At 50.2% G+C, this 13,987-nt stretch overlaps 1 protein-coding gene across 2 annotated transcripts; it reads left to right on the top strand.

The window, feature by feature from the left end:
• The first annotated feature begins 5,083 nt into the window (after nucleotides 1-5,083).
• On the top strand, nucleotides 5,084-13,987 carry Flywch2 (FLYWCH family member 2). Of its 2 annotated transcripts, XM_037201060.1 has the most exons (4): nucleotides 5,084-5,219; nucleotides 10,545-10,595; nucleotides 10,712-11,137; nucleotides 13,792-13,987. In XM_037201060.1, the coding sequence occupies exons 3-4, from the start codon at nucleotides 10,816-10,818 to the stop codon at nucleotides 13,881-13,883; spliced, it is 414 nt and encodes a 137-aa protein (XP_037056955.1). In that variant the 5' UTR covers nucleotides 5,084-5,219; nucleotides 10,545-10,595; nucleotides 10,712-10,815; the 3' UTR covers nucleotides 13,884-13,987. The 2 variants fall into 2 exon arrangements, with proteins under 2 accessions (XP_037056955.1, XP_028709806.1); XM_028853973.2 differs by lacking the exon at nucleotides 10,545-10,595.

The raw sequence follows: 13,987 nt of genomic DNA, 5'->3' as shown, positions 1-13,987 counted from the left end.
CTTACTGATGGCGCCTTATCGGGCGAGGGCAGCCAGGAAGCATGGACCTCCAGGGTGGACTCCCATGGACAGCACATTGTCAGTAAGACATAGGGGTTGGACTGGCAGGTTGAATCTGGAGGAGGTTCTCCACCAAGGGGAGGCCCAGATGAAACATGTCACAATCATGCTTTCCTTGGAGAAGAGCCTGCAGGGGCCTCTAGATGGATGAGGGCAGGGACAGCTTCAGTGTGCCGTGACATTTAGGGCCGAAAGCAGGGACCCTCGGGGGGAGTGGCAGAGAGTAGACAGAAGATGAGACTGTTTCTTTACATCCAGCCCAGGGTTGCCCAGCCCCCTCCCATGCTGTCTCCCACCCAAGGCTTGACCTACCATTGGTTCTCAGGACCCATGTGTGCCCAGGGCTCTGTCAGAGCATTAAAGTGAGAGTCTGGGCAGCAGAGGAAACCATCTGGGGACAAGAAGTGATTGCAGAGTGTTGACTGAGGACCCAGGGATGAAAGGGGTGAGGGGACAAGCCTGGGGTGAGGGGACAAGCCTGGGGTGAGGGGACAAGCCTGGGGTGAGGGACAAGCCTGGGGGTGAGGGGACAAGCCTGGGGTGCTCAGTGTGGAAACTAAGAGGGCTCGGAACCCTCCCAGAGCACAGTCTGTATTCCAAGATGGGAGAGAGAAGAAGAAACAGAAGCTGAAGAAGCAGGACGCCTAGGGAGGCGGTGACCATTCCTCAGGCCACAAGGGCCTGACAGGAACAACACAGCAGTTGACTTCTAATCAGCTCACTGGCAGCTGGAAGCCCTGTGGAAGCAGTCGTCCATCCGTCCGTGTGTGTCCCCCACCCCCGGTCAGCTGCATGTCAGAATCCTTAGGGAGCCACAAGATGGCTGTGAGCAGCTCCTGGAGAAGCTCCTGCAAAGCTTTGATGGCTACCCAGATGGCTCTGGGTGAGCCCAGGCAGGACCGGGGAGCCTGGGAGGAGTTCCAGCCATGGTCTGAGAGGCCTGAGGGCATCTTCCTAAAGCCCAGGGTTTGTAAGCACTGCTGAGCTATTTCACTAACCCCTGCCTCCACTTTAGGAATACTATAATTATTTCTGTTTGGTGTGTGTGTGTGTGTGTGTGTGTGTGTGTGTGTGTGTGTGTGTTTGAAACAGAGCTCTTCCACATAGCTCAGGCTGGCCATAGACTCACTATGCAGCTGAGGCTGGCTTTGAATTTTTTGATCCCCTTGCCTCCTCCCAAGTGTTGGGATTACCCCACCCATTTTGGTTTTTGGAGAAAAGGTCTCACTGTACAAACTATTCTCAGTTTAAACTGTGTCTATTCTCAGTTCTTCTTTTTTTTGTTTGTTTGTTTTTGTTTTTTGAGACAGGGCTTTTCCGTGTAGCTTTGCGCCTTTCCTGGGACTCACTTGGTAGTCCAGGCTGGCCTCAAACTCACAGAGATCCGCCTGCCTCTGCCTCCCGAGTGCTGGGATTAAAGGCGTGCGCCGCCGCCACCGCCGCCGCCGCCCGGCTAGTCCTGCTATTTTTAATAAGTAAGTTTTTACCTTTTCCATTTAAAACTCTATATGACAAATTTTAAACTCATATAACCAGAATCTCTTTGAGTTTCTCAATAATTAAGAGTTTGTCAAAAAAAAAAAAAAAAAAAAAAAAAAGAGCTTGTCAGGTGTGGTGGCAGCCTTTAATCCCAGTGTTTGGGAGGCAGAAACAGGCAGAACTCTGTGAGTTTGAGGCCTGATCTACATATCAAGTTCTAGGACAGCAAGAGCTACATAATGGAGGGACTCTGTCTCAAAATAATAATAATAATAATAATAATAATAATAATAATAATAATTCATAGTATAAAAGGGCTGAGGGAGATGGATTCCAATTTGGCTGTGTGGTGCATGCCTGAAATCTCACAGTTGTGAAGTATGCAGGGATGAGAATACCAGCTTAGCAATCTGGGATTCCACTTGGTTTGGGTTATATACCTGCTTCTAATAATGCACATGGCAGCCTGAGACCTTTACCCACCTGTACTATGAGTGTACAGTCCTCTCTAAACAATAAAATATGTTTCTCCTTATTTAACTATCAAATTTACAATGTTTTGTTTGTTTTTTATTTTTAAAGATTTATTTATTTGTTATGTATACCATGTTCTGTGTGCATGTTTGCCTGCACACCAGAAGAGAGCATCAGATTCCATTATAGATGGCTGTGAGCCACCATGTAGTTGCTGGGAATTGAACTCAGGACCTCTGGAAGAACAGTCAATGTTCTTAGCCTCTGAGCCATCTCTCCAGCCCTGCCTTATTTGGTTTTTGTTTTGTTTTGTTGTTTGTTTGTTTTTAAGACAAGGTCTCTCTGTGTAGTTCAGGCGGTCCTGGAACTCTCTCACAGTGATCCATCTGCCTCTGCTTCCCAAGTGCTGGGATCAAGGCACGTTCACTATGCCTGGCTAAACTTGGACAGGTGTTTTGTTTGTTTGTTTGTTTGTTTTCAAGACAGGGTTTTTCTGTATAACAGCCCTGGCTGTCCTGGAACTATGTAGACCAGGCTGACCTCAAAATCACAAAGATCTGCTTGTCTCTTCCTCACAAGCGCTGGGATCAAAGGTGTGTGGTACCACTGTCCGGCGATTGTGCACTTTCTACTCAACAGCGTTCTCCATACATCTGATAGGAGGGTAGGAGCGCTGATCCAGCCTGATCTAAATTTAGGTGCATGTCTGTATTGGTTACTTTTCTATTGCTGTGATAAAACACCATGATCAACACAACTTGTAGAAGAAAGTTCGTTTGGGTTTAAGTTTCCAGAAGAATGAGAGTTCATCACAGCAGGGAATCAAGGCAGCAGGCACAGCAGGAACAGAAAGCAGAGAGCTCACATCTCAGCCATCCACACCAAGTAGGGAGAGCAACTGGAAATGTCGGAAGTCTTTAAAGTCTCAAAGCTTGCCTCATGTGACATACTTTCTCCAAAATGGCCGTACTTCCTAACTCTCCCCAAACAGTGCCAGCAGCTGGGGACCAAGTTGAGCCTATGGAGGATATTCTCACTCAAATCTCAACATACAACAAGGCAAACTCTACCTTCTAAGTGAACTTTTGGGGAAATCCTGTTTACTGTCTTATGCCTATACATAAGTGGGCATGCATAAGATTAAAATCAGTTGCATTATGGGAAAGGACATGCACAGTGAGCAAAGGCTGCCAGTGAACCTACAAGCCCTGGCAACTGCTGAACCCCGGGAACGCTCCACACACAGCCTGCTGTCACACGCCACACGTATCTGGCCTGCTCTTTGCTGTAAATAAAGTTTCCTTGCTACTTTTACAAATCCGTGTCTTCATTTCAATTCCCCGAAAAAGGACTAAGAACATGGAAACACCTGGTCCAGACCCCGACCACCAGTAAAACTTGGGATGCTGAGGCAGGAGGACTGTGATAACTTCAAGAGACACATAGTGAGATGCTATTAAAAAATGTACATATATATTATTTTCTCCTAAAACAGCTTCCTATGTAGTCAAAGGTGGCTTTGAACTCTTAGTCCTCCTGTCTCTGGGATTACAGTCATGTGCTACTATGTGTGTTTGTGTGTGTGTTAGATTTGTTTGTTTGTTTGTTTGTTTTTCGAGACAGGGTTTCTCTGTGTAGCTTTGTGCCTTTCCTGGAACTCACTTGGTAGCCCAGGCTGGCCTCGAACTCACGGTGATCCGCCTGCCTCTGCCTCCCGAGTGCTGGGATTAAAGGCGTGTGCCACCACCGCCCGCAAGTGTTAGATTTTTAAAATACAAGATCTTTATTGGTTCTATGCTTTGAAAGTAGCTTCCACAATATTTAATATTTTTATGTGTTTGGATGTTTTGCCTACATGTATGTTTGTACACCACCTGCCTGGTACTCATGGAGGCCAGAAGAGGGCATCAGATCCCCTGGACTGGAGTTACAGACCATTATGAGCTGCCATGTGGGTGCTGGAAGAGCAGCCAGTGCTCTTAACCAATGAACCATCTCTCCAGCCCTAATTAATTATTTTTATGTATAGTCATAAGCTTGTGTGTGGAGATCAGAGCACAAGTTTGTGCATTCATTTCTCTCTTTCCACCTTTATGTGGGTCCTGGAGATTAAACTTGGGTAGGCCAGGTTTGGCAGCAAGTGCTTTATAGACTGAGCCTTCTGGCTGAGCCCAGATGTCTGAGCCAGTTCGCTGGATTTCTTGTTTTGATCTTTTGAGACAAGGACTTTACACCAGTGATTTATATACGAAGATATTTATAACATAACAAATTTAGAAACAACCAAGACTGTGATCGATTGCAGACGGTGTGATTCATGAAGGCCCTTGAGTTACTGGAGAATGCCCAGGAAATGACGTCGACTCAGGAGAAAAGATGGGGCCAAGGAGAGAAAGGAACCAGAAAGGAGGGTGGGACCCAAGGATCCCAGAACCAGGGACCTGAGGGAGTAAAGGGGGTGAACCTTTCCGCACGTGGGTGTGGGCCAGACAACCCCAGGACGTCAGTATGCGCAAGCACACAAAATACAGAAAGAACGCAGTGTCCAGAGCCATCCCAATCTCCACCTCCACAGTGCAAGGTTCCTGGGACAAAGTGCTACGGTCCATGAGTCAGGGCTATACCAGCAGGTGGTGACGAACAATGGCCGAGGGCTAAACTTATGATAATGGATGAACCAATGGGCGAGGGCTGGACCAATCGGTGAGAGCTGAGCTAATGACAAAGGATGTTGCGCAGATAGGAATGCTTGTCTGAATACTCCAGTTAGCTTCAATGAAGAGGAAAACATTTCCCTCCTCTCAATGGGACATTTAAAAAAAAAAAAAACTTTAAATAAATGTCCCGGCTTCCTCTGCAGGGAGCCAGATCAAATACTGCGTGAAGTGAGTGGAAAGACGTCAGTAAAGCATACCCGGGATCCCAAATCCAGGCTGCTCCATCCCTACTGGCTCCGCCCTCTTCTGGGTAATGAGCCCGCCTCTCACGCCGATTGATGGAGCGGTCCACTTGCCGTTGCGAAGGTAATATCCGGATAGGCGGAATTTCTCAAAGGAATGGATCACCCTCATGGCCCTACTGCGCATGCTCGCCCCGTGACCCCAGCTTGAGGTGACGGCGGGAGCCAAGGCGGGGGCCCAAAAGCACTGAGGCTGAGGGACCCGCCACGGCTCCGTCGTCCGAGAGGGCAGGGCCTGCTGCCGTCGGTGAGGACGGGCCCCAGCGGGCGGGAGGGTCCTGGCCTGGCTGTCCAGGGATCCGGGACTGGTGCTAGGGAAGGGTCCCAGGCTCTGCCCCCTTCCTTGCCCGCCATCCGCAAGGCGCTTCCTTTCTCTGCTTCCGTTCACTAACCCACCCTACCCCTGAACCGAACCTGGACACCTCCAATCTGGAACCCCCCCACCCAATGCGCACCTACCCCAGTCGGTGTCCATTCTGCGTGGTTCACGCCCATCCTTAACATCTGCAGTTTTGTCGCATCTGAACTGGGGGTTCTTGTCCCAATGGGAGAGTTTGAGGGCTGGGAGCTGGGAGATGCTTCAGAGACTGGGGAGGGTGGGAGGGGGTCATTGATGGGAGGGGAGCAGGGAGCCTGGGCATTTTAGGCTCAAGATGAGACATGATGGGCAAGGGTGATGGAAGGTACTATTCTGAGTCAAGGCGATTAGCTGAAGGGAGGGAGGTGCCCTTATTTGAGACCCCACATTGGGAAAGCTTTGCTCTGTTCTGCATCTTATTCAATTCTTGGCCTTTCGGGAGGGTCGCCGACTTTTTCTTCTGTCTCCCTGTGAGAATATGTCCTGCACATCCCAGTGTCGTATCCCTAAGCAGTCCAATCACAAGTCCTCCATGGCTGGGCAGGACAGTGGCTATGGGAACAGCTGTTGGTATCCTGAGTTCACTTGATGCTAGCAAGTCCAGTTACACTGATCAAACCAGCCCCGAGAGGGACGGTGAGAGGATCTGTTCTTCCGTTAGGACATTCATGATTCACCCTCATCTTGATGAAGGTAATTCTGTTGAGCACCCAAAGATAACAAGTGAAGTTCCAAGCCTCCAGAACCTCATCAGTAAGAGTTTGGACCTTAATTGTCTTATGGCCACCATAACAAATCGTCACCAATTTAGTGACTTAAAAATAACACAACGTCAATATCATACATTTTAGAGGCCAGAAGTCTGATGTGGGAGTCAGCAGGGTTGTATTCCTCCTGAGGATTAGGGAAAAACACATCCCATCTCAACCCATGAACCCTGCCTCTTGCTTATCTTTCCTGCTCTTTGTTTCCACTTCCACATTTTTCTTTCTTTTTCCTTTCCTTTCTTGTTTATTTTTAAAGTGTGTTTATGTGTGTGCGCCACGTGTTGCAGTGCCTATGGAGGCCAGAAGAGGGCATCAGATCCTCTGAGCTGTACAGGTGGTAATGAACCACTTAATGTGGGTGCTGGGAACCCAATTCTGTCCTCTGGAGGAGCAGGAAGCACCTGACCTGAGCAATCTGTCGGGTGCTGTTTCTTCTGTTTGATTGGGGGGAGGGGGGGCAGGAGTGTGCATATGCCTGTGGCAGTCAGAGGACAACTTGCAGGAGCTGGGTCCATGGTACATGGATCCTTGGGTGGAATTCAGGTCTTGAGGCTTGGTGGAAAGCACTGTTACCTGCTAAGGCATCTGGATAATGCTTGTTTTGGAGACAGGTTCTCCATAAGTAGGTTTGATCTGAACCCCCAGGCCCCTGTGTTAGCCTTCTTACTGCTGGGGACTGGACCTAGACATCACAGGACTCATTATTCTGCATCTCACAGACCTGATGGTGTGCAGATGACTCCTGCTCATTGTATGCTCTTGGGTCTTGGGCCATTTTTGCTCTTCTGGGTCTCCTTAGTTATGACCAAGGTCGTGAGAGCTGCTTCCCTTTAAGTGCTGGGGACTGAGTGTGGACGAGCTCTCAACCCAGCTACACCAACTCTTGCTTCACTTTTTTTGGGGGTGGGGTGGGGTGGGGATAATTGTGTGTGTGTCTGTGTGTGTTGTGTATGTGAGGGTGTACAATGGTTCTGTGCACATGCAGAGGCAAGGGGATGTTGAACGTCTCTCCACCCTCCGCCCCCACCTGCCCACCGTATTCCCTGAAGACAAAGCATCTCAGGTCTCACTTGAACCGGAAGCTCACCATTTTGGCTAGGCAGATTGGACAGCCAGCAAGCTCCAGGGATCTGAATGTCTCCACTTCCCAGTGCTGGATTTCAGGCCTGTATGGCCAGGCCTGGCTTTTACATGGTGCTGGGGACTTGGATTCAGGCCCTCAGGCTTGTGCAGTAAGTGCTCCCCCCGCCCCCCCCCAAGTTGGACCACGTGACAGTTTTCCTGCTTCATTCTTCTTAGTGCTGGGATTTTAGGTGTGAGCCACCACACCTGGCTTCACTTATCTATCTATCTATTTATTTACTTATTTACTTATTCCCTCATTCATTTGTTTGAGACTGGGTCTCAAGTAGCCCAGGTTGGTCTTGAACTCCTGATCCTTCCACCTCAACCTCATATGTGAGAGGTCTGGTCTGAGACTGGTTTTCTCTGAGTAGTAGACTAATAAAAATTACCTTTTGAATAAAAGTATCCTATCTTTTAAAATGTGAAATATGTGCCTACTGCAAAAACAGAAAAGGGAGTTCATGGACTCTACAGTTGGAGAGGATGGGTCTGGAGAGATGGACATTACAGATGGAGAGGATGGGGTGGAGAGATGGACATTACAGATGGAGAGGATGGGGTGGAGAGATGGACATTACAGATGGAGAGGATGGGGTGGAGAGATGGACTCTACAGATGGAGAGGGTGGGGCTGGAGAGATGGACTCTACAGATGGAGAGGATGGGGCTGGAGAGATGGCTCCGCAGTTAAGAGCGTTTGCTGCTCTTTCCAAAACCCCAAGTTGGGTTCCCAGCACCCGTGTGGGGCAGCTCACAACCACCTGTAACTTTAGCTCCAAGTGAGCTGACACCCTCTTCTAGCCTCAGAGGGCACCTCTCTACATGTGGCATTCACTCACACAGACACACATACATATAAATAAAAATAATAGAAATAAATCTTTAAGGTTGTGAAAGGTGGGACCGTGAAAGGTGAAATCACACATTTTCATCATCACCTCAGGTTCATCCCAGACCACAGGCACTGCTGTGCAGATTTGAAGAGCATTAGCCATGCATTTTATAGACTAACCCATGACGTGGGACTGAGATTTCCTAAGAGCCCACCGAGAAAAAGGGCCTCAGCACAGCACAGCCTCACATCTCTGTGACTCAGCACAGATAACGTTGACTTTGATCACCTGGTGGAGGTGGCATATGAGCTCTGTTACTATTCTTAGCATTCCTGTTCTCTTGGGAGTGAGTCACCAAGTGACAAGGGGGAGGACTTAAGGTCCACCTTAGGGAGGAGTGTACTCTTTAGAATTCTGCTAGCTTGAGACAGGATCCTGTTTAGCCCGGCCTAACCTTGAACCCTGTACATGGCCAAGGGTGACTTTGAACTCCTGATCCTTCTGCCTCTACTTCCTAAGTGCTGAGATTATAGGTGTGTGCTACATAAAAGGCTTATGTGGTGTTGGGACTGGAACCCATGGCTTTGTGCATGCTAGGCAGGCACTCTCCCAACTATGTCCCCAGCCCTGGAATTCATGAGGAAGACTTGGGCCCTCGCTAATATACATTCAGTTACTTATATCATTGTGGGCTTGTCTTGTGGATATTTACTTTATTCTTAGGATTATTTTTTTAAAGATTTATTTATTATCTATACAGTGTTCTGCTTGCATGTATGCCTGCCAGCCAGAAGAGGGTATCAGATCTCATTATAGATGGTTGTGAGGTACCATGTGGGTGCTGGGAATTGAACTCATAACCTCTGGAAGAGCAGCCAGTGCCCTTAACCTCTGAGCCATCTCTCCAGCCCTATTCTTAGGATTATAATCCTGCCCATTTAAGAGTGGACTCCACTCTGGATTGCTTTTCTCCATAGCTGGCCTTTCTTACTGGAATTGGCTCTTGGCCAGTAGGACTGGGTTCCAGTCCTAACTCTTATTAGCTGTGTGGTACTGGGCCACTCCGCTAAGTGCCCAAGGTTACCTCCCTGGGGGCAGAGTGGGATGATGTCAATACTTGGGAAGGACATCTTTGGGTTCCAGTAGAAGGTCAAGATTGACATCAGATCTCATCCCTGACTCGGGTTGCTTTGTGTTGGACTTGGACAAGAAAGCCGTTGGGGCAGGGTGCCTGACCTCTTCCTCACACCATTTCATCCAAGAGGTTTCTGGGTCTTTCTCTTGTGTGTGTGCATGTGTGGCGTAGTGTGTGTATACATGTGACATGCAGTGTGCATATGTGTTTGCAGGTGTGCTCTCCTACGCATGTGCAGGTCAGAGGTTGGTAGTGAGTACCTCCACTTGCTTTCTTTTTCTTTTTTTGGTTTTTTGAGACAAGGTTTCTCTGTAGCTTTGGAGCCTGTCCTGGAACTCGCTCTGTAGACCAGGCTGGCATTGAACTCAGAGATCTGACACCACCGCCTGGCAACTTTTTTGAGACAAGGTCTCTCACTGAACCTAGAGCTCACTGTTTTGGCTAGACTGGCAGGCCAACTCTCCCCTGGGGTCCACCTGACCCTGCTCCCCTCCCCACAGTGCTAGAGTCACAGAGGCCGCCACACTGGGCTTTCTAGGTGAGTGCTGGTATCCACACCCAGGACTCGTGCCTGCACAGCAAGACTTTGCTCACTGAGCCTCCGGGTCACTTCACTTTGTCAACTTGTGTTCTGTCTGTACGTCTGAAACAAGATCTTCCTGTGCTGTGGATTGACCACTCAAATGCCAGGCAAGTGTGCTGTGTCCCTGAACTATATCCCCAGACTAAAACTGGAGTTTGTTTGGTTTTTTTTTGTTTTGTTTTTTTGTTTTTTTGTTTTTTTGTTTTTTTTTTTTTGACAGGGTTTCATTATATAGTCCTGGCTGTCCTGGAACTCCCTATATAGATCAGGCTGGCCTCAAACTCAGAGATCTGCCTGCCTCTGTTTTCTGAATGCTGGGATTGAAGGCATATACTATCATGCCTGGTCCTAAATTTTAATATGCTTATTTTTATTCTATCAATTTGTATTAGTCTTTTTGTTTGTTTGTTTGTCTCTGTGTAACAGCTCTGCTGTCCTGGAACTTGCTTTGTAGACCAGGCTAGCCTTACCCATGGAGATCCACCTGCCTCTGCCTCCCGACTGCTGGGATTAGTGGCATGGGCCACCACTGTCCAGCGATTTGTATTAATCTTATTTACTTGTTATTAAACCTTTTTTAAGGTTCTGGGGATCGAACTCAGGACCTTTTGCATGCTAAGCTTGAGCACTGCACCGAGCTGCACCTCAGCTCAGCTCATGTGTTTCTTTCCTGATATTTACATTGTACAGGAGACCCTTTTCTTCTGGGTAATGGGCTAATGGGGAAAATTCCCTTGTGAGTAAGTGCATCTCACCTTTTTTTTTTTTTTAGATGTTAAATATATTGCCACTGGGGGCATGGAATGAGTTCACGGCACACAAGGTAGTCACTTAGTGAAGGGTGAAATCATTCATTCCCACCATCACCCCAAGCTACATTCCAAATCCATTTGGTAGCACCCCATCCTCCTCCACTGACTGCTTTGCCTCCTCCCTTAGGACAGAGCCCTGGACTCCCAGGTTCCTGGCCAGGGAAGTGGAGGAAAAGGAGAGACCTATCTGCCAGGGGAGTGTGGCCTGAAGGCCAGGCTGCTGGTTCTGGGATGCCCCAGCCCAAACCCAGTGAGCAAGAGGGTGAGAGCGTGAAGGGCGGCCAGGAGCCAACTCCCCAGCCTGGCATGGATGTGGTCCCAGCAACCCCCAGGAAGCCCAGAAAGTGCTCCAAACTGGTCCTGCTGACAGCCTCCAAAGACAGCGCCAAAGTGGCTGGGGCCAAGCGCAAAGGAGTGCACTGCATCATGTCCCTGGGGGCACCAGGCCCTGCCACTCTGGCCAAGGCTCTCCTCAAGACTCATCCCGAGGCTCAACGGGCCATTGAAGCGGCTCCCCAGGAGCCTGAGCAGAAGCGTAGCAAGCTGGACCCGGGTGAGGCTCCTGTAGCTGGCGCTGCCCCCTCAGAGATGCCTGGTCCCTTTCAGAGCCGCCGCAGGCTCCAGTTCTAAGAGTCCCCACTTTTCCTTCCCTGTGCCTTCATGATCCCTGCTCCTCTACTTCTGAGCACAGGTGGGAGGTAGAGGGCTCCGGGTTACAGGAGCTGCTGGGCGTTCCTTGAGGAGCCTGGTTCCTCCTAGCCTTGCAAAGCAGCCTTGTCCCTTTGAGTCCCCTCTGCATGGCCTGCATGCCTTGCTTCATCACAGGAGTGTCTGGCTGAGGTGGGCCTGCTGCCATGCACTCCCATGCTGGAGGCTGCTGGTGACTCCTTGGCCACAGACAGGTGTTTCCCAAGGCCTGGGCCTCTTGGTCCACCTGCCCCCTGTTCCACAAGCACTTCGGAGCCAGTCCAAAGAGTGCCATCATTTCTTCAGCCAGCCAGTGTACCTGGGTTTGTAGACTTGCAACTCTGTGCTCCCTGGGCCCTGGGACTCAAGGCCAGCAGGAGACATCCCTCCTGTGGGGACATCCCTCCCTGTCTCTTCTGCTCCAGCTCCACCCACACTGAAGCCGCCACAGAACAGGGCTCCGGGGCACTGTCAGGAGGCAGCAAAGAAGTAGCCTTACAAGTTGCAGGCTGAGGAGGGTACGAGGCTCCCTGGGAAAGTTCAGTGCTCTCTTCTCTTGTTTCATGGTGATGAGATTGTGGGAGGCGATGGGCAGCTTTAGCTGACTCACCCCTTGCTCACTGCTCCACCATGGCTGCGTCCCTTCCTCCAGTGGGACTGGGTGGGTGCTGGATAGTGACGACTGTCCCTTCCTCATACCCAGCTCAGGCTGGCCTCATGTCAGATTCTTGGGACCTGTGGTTCCTCAGGCCTCCCTGGGAGTAGTGAGGTGGCAGGTAGCAGAGGAATTGTCGGGGGACTAGCAGAGCAGGGCCGGCAGATGTCCTTTGAGCACTCAAGAGAGTAGAGGAGAACAGCGAGTGGCCGACTTGGAGTGCTCAGTGCCGGGACATTGGGGTTTGTGCTGAGTGGGGAAAGAATGGATGTACAAGTCAAAGACTGGAGACTTGGCCAGGGTCTGACCCACTTGCCAGGACACATAGTTCCCAAAGTCACTAGAGCTGGAAGGAAAGCCCTAGGCCAACAGCACCTGGAGGCCCAGGGAGGGTGACAAGACACCTTCTTAGGTGGAGCTGAAGTCCCCTGACCGGGATGTCTTCCTGTGTGTGTGTGTCGTGCCCATTACTGTGTGTGTTCTGTGTATGTCATGCCCATTGCTGTGTGTGTTGTGTGTGTGTGTGTGTGTGTTCTATGTGTGTGTTCTGTGTGTGTGTGTGTGTGTGTGTGTGTGTGTGTGTCTGTGAGCCGCTCATTGTTTCTCTTGTGTCTTTGTGTGACTTTTCCCCGGAGGGTGAGTGTGTATCAGTCTGAAGCAGTCTCCCCTCCCCACTAGGCTCGGAACAGGAGTTACTGCCACTCAGCACACCCAGGGGCAGGGAAGAGGTAAATGAGCTGCTGATCTCTCCCAGCGGAAGAGGGTCTGGCAGGCCCGAGATGGTGGGGATGAGGAAAGCTGAGTCCCGGGCCCCTGCTTTCTTTGCGCAGGGGGCCCCTTGGGATCAGCCATGTACTCACTGGCATGAGGAAGGAAAGGATGAGGAAGGAAAGGGCGCTCCTGTGTTACCATCAGTTAGCTAGGCTGGGCAGGGGACCCTGCCTCACGGGTAGTCATAAAGATTCATAGTCCCACTGCCCACCCCCATCCATAGGGGCTAAAATCTCAGGAAAACCAAGATGGAGTGTCCATGGCTACAAGCCTGGAGTTCTTTGGGGACCATAAGGATCCTCAACCTCCCGCCCACAGCTGGAGCAGTACTGAGAAGTCAAAGACCTTAGTATGCTGACTCTGTGAGTGCTCCCACTAGTCAGTCCTGCTCGGGGTGCCTCCCTGTCTCCACAGCCTGGTTCTCACCAGCACACAGGTAGAGGCTGAGTCTCCAAGACCCTTGGGAGGCTGATCTCAGAGAGTATGTCACTACACTGAGGCCACCTACACAGAGGGAGAGGGGCGGAGTCTAGCTGGGAATCTGTTCTTCCCACGAGAGTTGGGTATCGACGCATCACGTGTGTCCTTTCCAACCATGGGAGACCTTAGCTAGCTTCTTGTGTAAGTTCAGGCTCTGCAACACCATGGCTTCTTTGAGAACTGGGACAAAACTCACTTCTCCAGATGAAACACAAAGGAAGGATGGTGCCCCTTCAGGGCTGTGCTGGGCAGGTGCTCTTGGTCAGTGGACAGCCTCCTGCCTCCTGTTCCCACATGCACACCTCCCTGTCTCTGGCCCACCCAGGGCCAGGTGGTGGCGATTCAGCCACTTCCTGCTCAGATGTTTCCTAGAAATGACTTAAGAAGTGTTTGTAACCCTGAACTTGGTGGCTCTTTAGGAACAGTGTCTCTGATGTGGTGAGTACATCTCTAAGTCAGTTAACAAAGATATCTGGCCCTGTGCTGACCCCCAAGCCAAGGTGAGCGTGGCTCTCAGCTTACAGTAGAACAGTGTGAGCACAGGGCCAGCTTCTCCTGGCCTTCCTTTGTTCTTTGTTACCAGCCTGACCTATCTGCCTTTTTTCCGAACACAGATGGCCCAGAAGACAGCGGATGGTCTGGGGTGTCTTCTTCAAGTCCCGAGGAGATCACTGTGTTCCCCAAGGCACCCAGCACTTCCCCATAACCTCGGGAACTGCTGCGGCACGTGTTGCTCACTGCACCAGTTACTTTTATAAGCAAGAAGGAAAAAGAGAAAATAAAAGAAGCTGTATGCTATTTCCCACCATG

Source organism: Peromyscus leucopus, chromosome 8b (genome assembly GCF_004664715.2).
Source record: "Peromyscus leucopus breed LL Stock chromosome 8b, UCI_PerLeu_2.1, whole genome shotgun sequence".
Taxonomy (NCBI): domain Eukaryota; kingdom Metazoa; phylum Chordata; class Mammalia; order Rodentia; family Cricetidae; genus Peromyscus; species Peromyscus leucopus.
The sequence above is the reverse complement of the archived record's forward strand: the minus strand, read 5'-3'. Positions and strand labels throughout refer to the sequence as shown.

What these genes read in the sequence shown, in the direction of transcription:
- Flywch2 (XM_028853973.2), top strand. Translation starts at nt 10,816, where the DNA reads ATGCCCCAGCCCAAACCCAGTGAGCAAGAGGGTGAGAGCGTGAAGGGC. An exon ending in GCGTAGCAAGCTGGACCCGG is followed by an intron (nt 11,138 to 13,791) that starts GTGAGGCTCCTG and finishes TTCCGAACACAG; the next exon opens with ATGGCCCAGAAGACAGCGGA.